The sequence below is a fragment of the Odocoileus virginianus genome, chromosome 5 (genome assembly GCF_023699985.2).
Source record: "Odocoileus virginianus isolate 20LAN1187 ecotype Illinois chromosome 5, Ovbor_1.2, whole genome shotgun sequence".
Classification (NCBI taxonomy): Eukaryota; Metazoa; Chordata; class Mammalia; order Artiodactyla; family Cervidae; genus Odocoileus; species Odocoileus virginianus.
The window spans coordinates 68,430,100-68,445,204 of NC_069678.1; the positions used below are offsets into that span (position 1 = coordinate 68,430,100).

The window sequence follows — 15,105 nt, forward strand, 5'->3', positions numbered from 1 at the left end:
TAGAAAAATAGTGCAAGTCACATATGTCATTTACAGTTTTCTAGTAGCCATGTTTAAAATGGGAAATTAATTATAATAACATTTTATTTGACCCAGTATATTTAAAATATGTTTCAACATTTAATATGTAAACATTGAGATGTTTTGCATTCTTTGTTTTATACTCTTTGAAACCCAGCGTGCATTTTATATACTTAGAGTACATCTCAGTTTGTGCTAACCACATTTCAGGTATTCAGTAGCTACACATGTGGCTGTTGGCCATGTGTTGAACAGTGTCATTCTAGATTAATGAATATTTAGGTAGTCAGTGGTTCACTTCCAGACTTGGGAACAAAATAATGATAGTAAAAGCTATGTGAGCTCTTGGATAAACAAGGGTAATGTTTTCTTCTATCCTTCAGCACCTAGTATCTACCATGGTGCCTCATGTACATGATACACAGTCAATATTTGTTAAGTGAAGAATCTAAAAGTACAACAGTATAGGCTAGGTTTAATGAGTCTGAGGTAGATTTGACCCAAACATTCATTTTATTTGTGAGGGTAGAGAACAACCCTAAACTCTTCTCTAATACCTTCAGAAAATGAAAGCAGATACTCCTGAATTATCCTGGATGACCAATCAGATTCATCTGTTAATTCTCCATATGTGGTAGGAAAAAAAGATTTAAATCAAACACTGAGGATGTATCTTTTCTTAGCCACTTCTAATAGGGAAGAAAGAGAAACTAGCATTTAGGTAGTACACATTTTGTGCAGGTACTGTGTATGTGTGACTTCACATGTAGTATTTAATCCAGATAAAAACCATATAAGATATAAACATTTTTGTTACAATTATTACATACCTGGAAAATTTTTTTGAGAAGAATTGGTTTCACTTGAATTTAAGTGTGACTTTCAGGATATGTGAGTGCCTGCTTTATACAAATTGCATAAGAATTTATAGGACTTTATTATTGTTTTAAAAGTTTCTTTAATAATTATACAGATATTACTTATCCAATAAGTCACTTCCAGGAAAATTCTGGCTTGATCAAAAGGAAGATGATAAAAAATACTTGAAGAGGTAAAATCAATTTATAATACTTTTAAGTCTGAATTGTATTTGTAAAAACTTCACAAGCTTCCTTATTTTCTTTTTTCATGTGGTGCAGTCTGCAGAAAACAGCAAAAATCATGTATGTACTTATGTTTTATACTTTAAAATCTTCTTGATTAGTTAAAAATGGGAAAAGTAAACAAGAAGTTATAGTTGGCCTGTGGAAAAATCCTCTTGACCTTGGATTTACAAAAATATAAAATCAAAATTTCTTCTACAAATGTTGGAATGTTACAAGATAATTTTGTTATATTATTTTTTTTGTCAGAATCTTTATGGCCCTACACAGGCAATTTTATTGAACTAAAGGTGGTTTTCTCAGGATTTCTTCTTTAAGCTGCCCTCTCATAAATTACTAATTGACTTGACTTCTGTTGCCCTGTCAGTTAATTTTCAGTTGTTTCAAATAAAACTTTAATTTGAATTTGTAGTTTTTAAAAATTATCTAGAGAAATTAAGTATTAACTGTTTTATAAATATCCCTTCCCTATAATTGAAGAAGGTTTGATGTTATTCAGTGTTTCTAAGCTTGTATGTTTATAATCCCTTAGAGGGTGGACTTGTAATTACTAGAGTTTGAGCACTGAACAGACTTTGGCTTTTGCATTTTGCTCAACAAGCAACAACAACTAAAAACTGAAGTTAAAGAAAAGATTAATGGTTCACGTCAATTAAATTAGTTGGCTTCATCTCAGTTTTATTTTTAATTTCTTAATGTCCTACATTTCAAAAGCAATAATTATAGTGTAATAGTACTTTTACCTCTTTTCCGGCTTGATGTTTACATAGATTTACATAGAAGAATCAGATGATATTTCTGGAGCCAGCTCTATCTCTGACAAGCCTCTCAGGTTTTGGAGATGTATTAACATTTGCTGCTTTGTGTCCAGTCTAAAGAAGCCTATCTGTTATCACATTGACTTCCTTTGATGTCTTTTAGTGTTATCTTCACTCAGAGCCAAGGATTATGTCTTTGGGGGCTCCTGTCCTGAGCTAGAGAAGTAATATAAGACAGGGTAAATCTGGTCCCCCAGGTGGAGGCTGCGGCCTGCTTTTTCTTCTCTTCTCTTTAATTCTTAGACTCAAAAAGTATTAAGTTTAGCCCATGGCTATCTATAACCTTTAGCTGCATAAATATGGAATGTTCCATTTCAGAAATTTTTTTGCAATTCCTCTTTTTCCCCTCAGGGTACACTCTCCTACAAAACCAGCCAGTTACTCAGTAAAGTGGACGATAGAAGAAAAAGAGCTGTTTGAACAAGGGCTGGTAAATAGAGCAATTTTTAATTTATAGTGAAATAATTCTAGAAGCAAATATTGATAGAATTATAAGGTTAAATTAATTTATAGAGACCGAAAATTTCATTTTAATTACAGTAATCACGTTTATAGTTTTTCTGTAGTTAAATGATATAGTTAGAATGATTATGTTTGTAGTATAGTATGAGAGAATTCCTTTTAACTCATACTTAAGTTACTAAAATATTAAAATATTGATAGACTTGACTCAATATTTTAGATAGTTTTTCACCCCTTTTTTGGTACTAATAAAACCCAAGAAATTGTACTGTATCTTTATACGTTTTACCAACCACCTGGATTGAAAGGCAAACTTATTTAATTACCTGATCTTTTCTCTTGGGGAAAAAACTTGTGTATTTGGAACAGTCTGGGTGATCAGCTGATTTTTTTTCAATTCCAATTTTGGCATTTGTGCACACAATCTAAATATTTTAGTGGATATAGTTAAAGACCAGAAACATTCCTTTTGCATGAATGTTTCACTGAGATCTATTTAAATGTCCACAGTTGCATAATGGAAAAAAAAAGGTACACAAGTTTCTAATTATGAGAAAGTGCCTTAATATAATGAAACTTAACAAAATATGCAGGAATTTTTTAAACTGTCTTTAGTAGATTATATTTTTTTCTTTAAGGTACATATTACCCAATATTAATTAATTTTGAAATTATATATATTTATATATTATATATGTAGAATATTTATGTAATATTATGTAGTATTCATGGATGCAAATTGAAACATAGTTTAAAAACTACAGAAACTATTTTGAGGGTTAAATCTCCTGAGATTTTTCTCCTTTACTTTTGATGCTTTCTATACTGATATTTTAGTCTGTCATGTGATTATCATTTATATAATCTAATAAACCAGTCATATGTTTAAGATTGCTGACAACTTTGGTGTTTGGTCCATTACCAAAGATCAGAATGTACACACAAATGGATTGTGAATTTTGGGGTTGTTATTGTTGACATTGGTGGTAGTTATAGAGGCTTAGCTCCATGGTTCAAAACTCAAATGGCACCTAAAGTTGTAGGCTGTTAAGTCTCCTTCTGACTCCTATTTCACCTTTAGTTTTCTTTGCCTATCACCTGTTCTTGTGAATCCTTCCACAAATAATTTGTCCCTATAAAAGCAAGTGTCTTTATTTAGGTACATATGTAGATATCTATATCTATCTGTGTATATATAAAGAGATATTTTTAACCTAAAATATTTTCCCACAAAAATACATGGAACCATTGGTTGTATTCTCAGCCTTGGTAACCCATTAGTATCATTTGCTTGTAATCTGAATTCTCTCAGGCTTGAGAGTAGGAAATTATGTGGTACTGAATGATGGAAGATTTTTTCTTTCTTGTCCCTTTGCTCTATTTTTAAATTGGTGAATGTTTTCTTTGCTTCTCTTGTTAGTGTCCCCTCTCCAATTTTCATAGTGCCCAAGCCCCTAGAATCCTACCTAGTCACATATTATCCAGATCTTTCCTGTTTCCAAAAGTGCTTCATGCTACCAAATTACATGTTTGCCTTCATTACACAGTGTGTGCTCAGTCACTCAGCTGTGTCCGACTCTCTGCGACCCAATGGACTGTAGCCCACCAGGCTGCTCTGTCCATGGGATTTTTCAGGCAACAGTACTGGAGCAGGTTGCCGCTTCCTTCCCAGGAGATCTTCCTGACCCAGGGATCAAATCCGCTTCTCTTGTACCTCCTGCATTGGAAAACAGATTGTTTACCACTGCGCCACCTTGGGAAGCCCTTAGCACATAATACAGATGACTAATTCTCCAGGAGTTGATCTCAGGTGTTAGTTAAGAACTATCATAAGTTATTAATTTATACTTACTGATTTTCTCAGAAGTACTTTCAGTTTTAAGAAATTGTCCATACGTCAGATTTTCTGTTGAATACCAGAAATAAGTATGTAGGTTAAGGTTTATCATTTAGGTCAGGATAATTTATTGCCATTAGTCATGACACTCTGGCATGTAAATCTGGCCCTGAGATCAACTTCTCTGAGTTGTTATATTTTTGTTTTTGTTTTTTTTTCTTTAGACAGTTTTAGGAAATCTCAAAAAAGATTGTTGAGCTTCTTTGGGAAATGGAGAGTATCTTGTGTTAGAGATAATGTAAAGGAGATTTATGTATCAAATGATAGCCTTGATAATTAAAATACTGTCTAGCTTTAAAATTACACTGCATTCCTGTCTGTATTTGAAAACACACCAGAGCTCCCTCAGATTCTCAGTTTTTCCCTTCACAGCTTCGATGTTAGTAGGTACACCGCCTTTGAAAGTGAAGGGGTGTAGGGAGGTATTGGTTGAAGATCACTTTATTCGTGATTCAATCTTTTAAGTCAGTTTACCGTGATATCTGAACAGTGTAAAAGTTAGAATATGTAATAGATACTTTAATATGGAATCTGAGTAAGAAAATTTTTTTGAAATTAGTGTTGGAACATAGTCAATTGATTCTATACTTGGAAAATAGAAAATACAACCCATCTCCCTTTCAGTGCACTTTTTTGTTGAGTTATCCTTAATTTTGGAACATCATAATGTATAATACTGATACATACTGTAGGAGTACTTAGAAGTGATGGATCTTCATTTAGGTAGCTATAAAAAGAAATTTCTAAATCATCTGGCTTTTAGAAGACAAGATTCAAAGAGAAGATTGTGGGCTTTGATTTTAAGAGTCTTAACTATATATGAGACTTGTGTGCTTTAGAAAACAAAAATAGATCATTTTAGATTTTTTTTTTAATATGGCAGTAATTTGGAATGTTAATTAAGCTAATCAAAAGCAATTTCTTTTCCATTTTGATAACATAGGCTAAATTTGGCCGAAGGTGGACCAAAATTGCAAAGCTAATTGGAAGTCGCACTGTTTTACAAGTGAAGAGTTATGCCAGACAGTACTTTAAAAATAAGGTAAGCAGGATATAAATATCCTAGTGATCATATTTAAAATAAAATTAATAAGCATAAATAGTTCTTTAATTCAGGCATACTTGCGTATATGCTAAGTCACTTCAGTCATGTCCAACTCTTTGTGACCCTATAAACTGTAGTCCACCAGGCTCTTCTGTCTGTGGGGAGTCTCCAGGCAAGAATGCTGGAGTGGGTTCCTCCAGGGGATCTTCCCAACCCAGGGACTGAACCCATGTCTCATATCTCCTGCATTGGCAGGCGAGTTCTTTTCCACTGGTGCCACCTGGCATTAAAGTCTTAATGTTCAGAGTATTTATAGTGAAAATATTTTATACCCATAAAGTACCCTATAAATGTTCGTCTTCAAAAATCTCAAAACATATCTTCAATGTATTGAGGATTCCTGTTAAATTGGTATTATTATGTTATTCCACTTAATTTCATGCAGTTAAGTAGGACAAATTTTAGTTGCTCAAAAACATCCTACAAAGCAAATAGTATTCCAAAGAGAACACCTTAAGAGGTCATTGCTTCCTGGAAAATTTTTTTCCTTTTTAAATATTTGCATTAAACTTTTAAGAATTATTAGAACTTAGGGGCCAAAAATACTAACATGATTATCTTTTTAATAGCAATGAAACTTGTACAATTATTATGAAGAACTGTCTGAAAACTAATAAACTGCAGTGTTCGAAAATGTACAGTTACGGTCTAGTTCCTTAGTCTTGAAAGTAATTTGTGCTGTATTCAACCATGTACTTCTGATGTTTAGAATTTCTCTAATATGTTCTGCTTGAGTACTGAAAGCATAATTATATAGAATTTGAAAGTGTCTTAAGTGAAATTTGGCACTTTCTTTTCATGTAAATTGGGTTGAGTCTTGAATAAAACAGGCTTGAACTGAGCTGATCCACTTATATGTGGATTTTTTTCAATAGTCAGTAATACAGCACTGCACAATCCACTGAGGTGGAATTGCAGATGTGGAACTGCAGATACTAAGGAACCGCAAAAAGTGCAGGCCAACTTTAAGTTATATGCAGATCTTCAACTGTATGGAGGGTTGGTGCCCCTAACCCTCTGTTATTCAAGGGTCAGCTGTATTGGGTTTTACCTTGTATACAAGACTTATCTAATTTAGTGTCATTTGGTCATAGGAAATAAGTAATGGAATTAATTCATTGTAAATCAATCAGTCTGCTCCCTCTTTTAATCAGCAAAAGCATTTTCCAGACAGTCTACTAAGGTCAAGGTATTATGAGACAGAATAAGCCCAATTTAGTTACTCTTACCCATGCTTCTCAGGCTGGTATGTGCAGGACTTCTTGCAGTGTCAGTTTTACTCCGAGGCTTGAGATGAAAGGGTACATTTTAATATTAAAAGAAATATTAATATAAAATGAAATAACAATGAAAAATTTTGTCTGAAATTTTAAGCTAAAAACAAGAGACTTCAAATAAATAGCCAGGTTGTTAAAGGCTATTTCAGGCTAAATGTCCAAATTTCCTTTTCCTCTACATAGTAAGCCAGTTAACTACAAATACAGTATCCTCGGAATCTGTTGTGATAAAGGATCTATACATAATCTCTTTTCAGGAGCTGTTATATTTTGGGTGTGTTAGTCATTTGCATGGTTTTTCAAAATTACATGTAACAAAGATTTTATTTCAAATCATATGTACTCGTTAGCATTCATTTTCTTTTCCTTATTGCATTACAACATATTTATGTTTATAATAGCAGATATGATAGTTTCATGTCTTAAATTATAAGCTCTGTAATATTAGAGCTATGTTAAATGAACATGCAAAAGCCAGTTTGTTTCTATTTGTATTTAAATGAAAGATGATTTTAATTTACTCAGTAAATATATGTGAGTTTAACTAAAAGGAGTTTTTAGCATTATAAAAAATGATCTGCTGAGGTATCAGATATTCTGAGAAATAAGCCTTCGCAATATCTTAAAAATACCTTGTATGATGGTTTTTGGTTAATTCTCTATGGTTGATCTGAGCCAGATTCCCATTTTAAACTTCATACTGAAAATTAAGTATTAATAGTAGGTCATAATTATTTGATTAATCAAAGTCACCAGACCATGAGTGAGTCAAGTATATTTATGGAAATCTGAAGTGATGATCTTTTACATTTAAAATGTAGTTGTAACCCCTTCAGAAAAAGCACAGTAAAGATATACCATTGACATGTACTCAGTTTAATAACTTTGTATCTTATTTTTTGTGTGTGCCAGTGATGACATTTTAAAAATGTTAATATTATGGAGATTTTATCTTGATTTTTAATAAGGTAAAATTAGATGGTCCAGAAAAGGAAACACCAAATCAGAAGAATAGCAGTGGCTTCCAGATGAAAAATGAAGATGAAGGCACAAAGGCGTGGACACCATCAGGTTTAAGGGGACGTGCTGATCCCAACTTGAATGCTGTAAAAATTGAAAAGTTATCCGATGATGAAGAAGTAGACATCACAGATGAGACTGATGAGTTGACTTCACAAGGTCCCCAAAAGGATCTTAGCAGTGATCTCTTGTTAGACATCTCTAATAATAAAAGATCTGAAACCAGTAAAGGACTGGTTTCTGACAGCCAAGAAAATCCCATTTCTAAATCTTCCAAGGAGTATCTTCAGAATATAAAGCAAGGTGAGATGGAAACACTTTCAAGCTCAGGAATTAGACTTTGGGCTGAAAATTACAACACCAGTGACCAAAAATTAGCTGAATTAAATGATGAGAAATGTGATAAGCTGATGAAGAACTGTGATAAACATGATGGGAATGGAATACTAGATGATGCCAGACAGTTGCCTTCTCCAGAGCCTTGTGAAATTCAGAAAGACGTGAGTGATAATGAATTGCTTTTTCATTCTTCCTGCCAAATGGAGGAGGAGAGCCAAGAGGAAGAAGAGCTTAAGCCACCAGAACAAGAAATAGAAGTTGATAGAAATATCATTCAAGAAGAAGAAAAACAAGCAATTCCTGAGTTTTTTGATGGGCGCCAAGCTAAAACACCAGAACGCTATTTGAAAATTAGGAATTATATTTTGGATCAGTGGTAAGGAAAAATTGTATTTTAGATGCTATTTTAAAGCTTATGATACTCTAAAGTATGTACATGTGCCTATTGCAGAATTTAGTATTTTACAGTCCTAGTGTTCCAGAGAGCTTTAACATATTAATACATTTCAGTAGGCAAGACTTGGTTTCTTATAGTGAAACCGTTTGAAAGTTTTGGGAAATGTTGTCATCTATAGCTGTCTTAACCCATCTGTTACTTCATTAGAGTCAGTGGTCCTAAAGAAAAGGGATAAATCATTACCTTAAAAAGCAGTTTCGTAGGACAATGTTAGGAAGATATAGAAAACACTACTGAACTGGAAGAGGGGAAGAATGTCTATCTTAGTTTATGGTTTACTTTGAAGTACAAAGAGAAAACTTTGGTGTCAAGGATAGTATCATTTAATGTGGCTTGATTTCAGAAACTATTCTAAAAATCTGCCTTAAATGCTTTTGACTTTGAACTTGTGACATAATGTGTTGATAATTCCTTTATCAGAATATAGGAATTTTTTTATATATTCAGTGTACCCTCTAAATTGTCAGTACCTTTTATTTGAGTTACTTAGTGAGGGATGGGGAACAAGCCAAAAAACTTCCCACCTTATTGGCTTAAGTGCTCTGAAAGTGATTTGCATTTTTTGTAATAGTTTAATTAAGACATCATCAAGCATTCATGATTGTTACTGCTTCAGGAGCTATAAAATTGTGTAGAGCCATCTTTACAGAGGGCTTCTGTTCTGACCTAGGAAGATTACCAAAGGAAAAAACAGTAACTTTCATTTTACCCACATAATATTAAGCATTTTGACATCTAAAGAAAACCCTATTCTAAAAGAAAAAAAAAAAGTTTTTTTCTCACTCTTAACTCTTGGTTATTTTGCAAATGATTGAGGTTGGGAAAATGCTAAGTGAGGGTGGTATCAAAGTAAAAGAATACCTATAAGGAACCACTCCTGACATTAACACAGTGTTTTATAGTTTACAGAGAGCTTTTCTGTATCTGAGTGCTCACAACAATCCTGTAAACTAGGCAGGTGCTGTTTTCTCTCTTAATAGAATGAACTTGAGATCAGGAGAGGTTTAGGGACGGCCTTGGATTATACAGACCGGTTGTTGACAAAAGAAGGACTTCAACACAAGTCTCGACTCTGTAAATCACTCTTTCCGTTATTCTACATTACCTAGTTCACACTTAAAACAGACAAATTAAATTAAATCTCCCCTGGTATCTAATTTTGTTTTTGGAAATAAGAGCATGAATGGCCAAAATTGAAGTACTTGAAAATAATGACTAAATCAAAAGTGTCTATGTAAATTATCAAAGACAATTTAATGTTACTTTAATCAAATTTCATTTGTTACTTTGAATTTTGGATTTACAAGACAGAATAATTTATATGGGTAGCATAAATTATATGGCAATAGTTTCCTAATGTCATTGCCTTAGTTATGAAACCAGTTAAATATTGCTGTTTCAGTACAATGATTTAGCTGAACAGTATAAAAGCAAAAAGAAATGTTTTGAACAGGAACTCAAACCTATTCTCTTCAGAAATAGAACAGAGTATTTAGAGACTGGAGGCGGTGTTAAAAAAAAAAAAAATTGAAGTGTTCAAGTTTTAAAGATAAAAAAAACCTTGCTAGATTTGTTTGTAGCTAGAAGATCCTTTCCATAAAAGCACATGCAATTGACTCCCTGTTTAGGGGGCTATTTTATTAAAATAGTAACCGGTATCATTGAATACTTACTAAATGCCCGACATTGTATTTATCTCTAGTCCTTTTTGACAGCCTTGTTCTCATGTTACAGATGAGAGAAATGAAGTTGAGAGAGGGAACAGAGCTTGTTCCAGGTCACATTAGGTGGAGGTGATTCCAGAGAACGCAGTTTTGACCCATTATTTTCACACTTACCACTCTGGGCCTTGACTGACTTTTCACGCTGCCTGGAATGCTTTTCCCCACCGGATTTTGGTGAATCTCACTTCTTCTCTTTCAGTTCTGCTCAAGGGAGATTAGACGCCGCCTTTCTCTACCCTGTGTCTACAGTAGCTCACATATCTCCTCCCTCTCATTCTCTTACCCTGTATTTTATTTATCTTATAGAACTTTCTTACCACTGAAAATATTATATTTTTATTTGTGTTTTGTCTGGCCTCTCCCCACCCCCCATGATAAATGTAGGCTCCATGTTCATTGTTAATTGTTTTGTCCCTCCTGCTTAGAACAATGCTTGGAATACAGAGATAGACTGAAAGAATGAATCATCATTATATCATAAACAGATATTTCTAGAGGCCTTACCATTTGTTCAGTGCTGTACTAATACTAAGCTCTTTGTTGAAAGCCTTTTGATTTGTGTAATATTAATTAGACCAGTATAGTTTATAGATTCATGGTTTTTTGTTAGCTAGTATACCCTGCCCATTCCAGCTTTCCTGCCTTCACTTGTGTAGTGTGTTTACTTTTCATTCAAGGCACACTGAAGTCCCACCTTATTAATGGAACTTCTGATACCCTCCCACATCCCAGGTTATCAGTACTTTTACCCTCACTGACTTTCAGAGTTTATGATTTTAAACTTGGTTTCTGCTTAGGTCTTTTCCTGACCACCCTATCTAAAATAGTCTGTACCTCTCTGCCCTACTGTATCCTCTTATCCTTCTTCTTCTGTCTTGCTAGCACTATTGCTACCTGACAATACAGTATATGTTATTCATTCATTTATTGACTTACTAGAATGTAAGGTCTGAAACTTCAGAAACTTCAGATTCATCTCTGTATCTGTGCCTGGAACAGTGCCTGATATGTAGGACACAAAATATGTATTTGTAGCATAAAGATTGATTGAGGAATTCTATGTTATGTAGTATATCTGAACACTCAGTTTATAAAGTCTGTGTTTGAATCCTGTCACTTCCTTAACAAAGTGCTTTAATTTCTGTTACCTTCTTATTTCTTCATCTCAAAAGTGAGAATAATACAATCTACTTTGTAGAGTTGTATATAACCCTGAGTCTGGCATCTGTTTTAAGTACTCAGTAATTGTTTGCTACTCTTACTAAGTTCCATTACTAAGACTTTATGTTGTACCATCTAGCGTGGTGATTTAGTTGTTATTCAGTCGCTCAGTCGTGTCCAACTCTTTGCAACCCCATGGACTGCAGCATGCCAGGCTTCCCTGTCCTTCACCATCTCCTGGAGCTTGCTCAGACTCATGTCCATTGAGTCGGTGATGCCATCCAACCATCTTGTCCTTTGACCCCTTCTACTGCCTTCAGTCTTTCCCAGCCTCAGTGAGGAATGTGAAAGTGAAAGTCACTCAGTTGAATCCAACTCTTTGTGACCCCTTGGACTGTGTACTGTATACAAGCCAGAATACTGGAGTGGATAGCCTTTCTCTTCTCCAGCGGATCTTCCCGACCCAGGAATCAAACTGGGGTCTCATGCATTGCAGGCGGATTCTTTCCCAACTGAGCTATCTGGGAAGCCCTCCCAGCATCAGGGTCTTTTCTAATAAGTCTCCTCTTCATATCAGGTGACCAAAATATTTAGTAATTGTTTTATTATGTAAGCCTCTTCTTTCTTTCAGTCTTGGGGCGTTTCTTGATTCTTTAGCATGGAATATCGTATCTTTTCCACTGAGAGCACTTAACATTACTGGCATAATGATTAAAACTAATATATAACTTTTAAGCATTTATAATGTAGCTTGTAATTAAAAGATGCTGTCCAGCAGAGTTAAAGTAGATGAGCCTAAGCAATGTATTAAAAATTGGAATGTCTAATACTAAGCATTTTCAACATGTTATAAATGTGCCCTTTTTATTCAAAGATTGAGGCTTGCATTTGGAGTTTAATGTTGGGGAAGAAATGATACTTGTGAAAGTCATACTGTACTTGTTAATGAGTGTATCATTGAAAAGTATTTTATTTCAAAAAGAAGTACACGAGTATTATGTATTAGCGTTGTATTTACTACACATTTACATATTGAGAAGGGGGTACATTTTTTAAGTATTAAAAGTTTCCCCCAGAAATCTTCTTCTATGTTTTTATTTATCCAAAATAATTGTACTTCCATCTCTTAGGGAGATATGCAAACCGAAATACTTAAATAAGACCTCAGTACGTCCTGGCCTGAAGAACTGTGGGGATGTTAATTGTATTGGACGGATTCATACATACCTCGAGTTGATAGGAGCAATCAATTTTGGATGTGGTAAAAATAAAAACCCAACAACATCTTTTTACTCAACGTTTTTTATCCTTACAGCACCCATTAATTTCTTTGATAGTCAGTATTCAAGTAGATTTAGTATTGATAGAGAGTACAGAAAGGTGCTATAGAATAAATGTGTTTTTATACACATTTATAGAATAAATGTGTTTTTATACACATTTATAGAATAAATGTGTTTTTATACACATTTATAGAATAAATGTGTTTTTATACACATTTATAGAATAAATGTGTTTTTATACACATTTATAGAATAAATGTGTTTTTATACACATTTATAGAATAAATGTGTATAAAGGTATTATAGAACAAATGTATTGAGATTTTGTTTTAAAACAGATTTCTGTTGATAAACTATATTTCCTTTTAACCTGCAGTCAAAATTGGTGATTTTAAAGGAAAAATATTAAGTTTAAGTAGTAGAAATGATTTATGGATGCACTTCTTTGTCAGGTAAAGAAAATTTTATGAAAAGTCCAATAAAAGCCTATTTAATTTGGAAATACTGTATTAATGCTAGACATATTGTCTAGTGTTATTTAAATAAAATAATTTATGTGCCTTTTTACTTAAATGTAATAAAAGTGCCAAAATATTTTTTGTGGTAGAAAGTTTCTTTCACCCTAGTTTTTCTCAAATGTAAAATCATGCATATTTTTAATGTATTCTGCCCTTTTATTGAATTAACATGACATAATTTTGAAGAAAGATAATAGTTACAATAGTTGGAAAGTGATAAGTTAATTAGAATGTTGTAATCCATGGTTTGAGTGGAGTATATTCTGTATTCTCTGTCTATGAAAAGACAACCAGAAAACTTCCTACCAGAGATTATTTCATTTCATGTAGAGATAGATAGATTTTACAGTCTGCCCTGGGATCTGTTCTTCATTTCAGTGTCTTTTCTAGACAAAAGCAAGGTACCAGGAATGGCTTTATAGGAAAACTAAGATGTCATAGCTTCCCTAGCCACGAAAAGAAAAGTGAAATCATGTTTACTGTATTAGAATACCAAAATTAGCAAAGTGGGCTTAGCACTCATTTAAGCAGAAATTAAACAAATGACCCATTTCCTGAATGTTTCATTTTATTGATATTTCCTTGTGAAATCAGCATTACTTTCATGTGAGAACTACCAAGAAGCACATCAGATGTGTATTGTAGAATAAGATAGAAACACAGATACTTAAAAAAAACTTAGAAATTGGCTTATAATTGTAGATGTGTCTTCCCATTGGACAAATAATTCTATAAAATAATGGATTATTGTGTTTTTTTTCTGGATTCCAATAGAACAGGCTGTGTATAACAGGCCACAACCAGTTGACAAAGTACGAATCAGAGACAGAAAAGACACTGTAGAAGCATACCAACTTGCCCAGCGTCTGCAGTCTATGGTAAGCAGTCCCGTGTCTCACTAAATGATGGTTGAGTAAGGTGTGCCTGCTTCTCTTCACCTTTTAACAAATGGCCATCTAGTAGAAGAAGAGGTTTTCTTTCACGCAGGCCATTCATTTTTCTGTTTTCATTCAGTTTCATGTTAATTTGTAGGCAAAAAACAAACCCCCCAAATCTAAAAATCATTCACAAACTTTACACAGAAGTATGATGTTTTGCTTAAAGTGGTCTTAGACTGCTTCATTTTGATATCTGTATCTAACATATCTTTTAAAACCATACATTTAAGCTCTTTTTTTATAAGCTCTTTTTTTCTTTCCATTTTCTTTTTGTTTGCTTAAAATTCTTGCCATAAGATTTAGCTTTTTGGAAGAGCTGTTCAAAATATTTTAGTCTTTTTTAATTCTTGAGGTTAATGAGTTTTACAGGCTTCCATGGTGGTTCAGTGGTAAAGAATCCACCTGCCAATGCAGGAGCCGCGGATTCAATGCCTGGGCCAGGAAGATCCCCTGGAGAAGGAAATGGCAACCCACTTCAGCATTCTTGCCTGGGAAAGTCCATGGACAGAATCCTGGTGGGCTGCAGTCTGTGAGGTCACAGAAAAGTCAGACATGACTGAGCAGCTAAACGGCAATGAGCTTTACAGTGTTGTAAAATGCATGCATCTTATTTTAAAAATCGGTGATCCAATAGGTCTCCCCAAAGGCAGAGTCATGCTGTGGTCTTGTTGGCTTTTCCTAATTGCTGCTGCTCTTTCGTTGTTAAGTCGTGCCTGACTCTTCTCCAGCCCTGTGGACTCTCACCCAGAGTTAGAGGCTCCTCTGTGGGATTTCCCAGGCAGGAATACTGGAGTGGGTTGCCATTTCCTTCTCCAGGGCTTTACTAATAAAACAGGTGAAATTGGCCATAGGTAAGGTAAATAGAAAAGAATAGAAGATGAAAGAGCAGGTTTCTTTTCTCAAAGAAAGAAGGTTTTCATGTACAGTTGCTGGAGTTGGTGCTAGTCATACATATTCCTAGGTCTGAGATACAATTATTTTG

The 15,105-nt window shown here is 33.9% G+C and overlaps 1 protein-coding gene across 4 annotated transcripts in view; it reads left to right on the top strand.

Annotated features, from left to right (window-relative positions):
- The window catches only part of MYSM1 (Myb like, SWIRM and MPN domains 1), a 48,317-nt gene that overhangs the window by 11,504 nt on the left and 21,708 nt on the right, over positions 1-15,105 (top strand). For 3 of the 4 annotated variants that reach the window (XM_070468105.1, XM_020905652.2, XM_070468104.1), the window contains exons 4-10: positions 995-1,072; positions 1,161-1,184; positions 2,294-2,372; positions 5,245-5,343; positions 7,652-8,418; positions 12,515-12,645; positions 13,960-14,063. In XM_070468105.1, coding sequence (XP_070324206.1) covers positions 995-1,072; positions 1,161-1,184; positions 2,294-2,372; positions 5,245-5,343; positions 7,652-8,418; positions 12,515-12,645; positions 13,960-14,063 — 1,282 coding nt within the window. The remainder of the gene's footprint in view (positions 1-994; positions 1,073-1,160; positions 1,185-2,293; positions 2,373-5,244; positions 5,344-7,651; positions 8,419-12,514; positions 12,646-13,959; positions 14,064-15,105) is intronic. The other variant, XM_020905737.2, reaches the window with a different exon arrangement.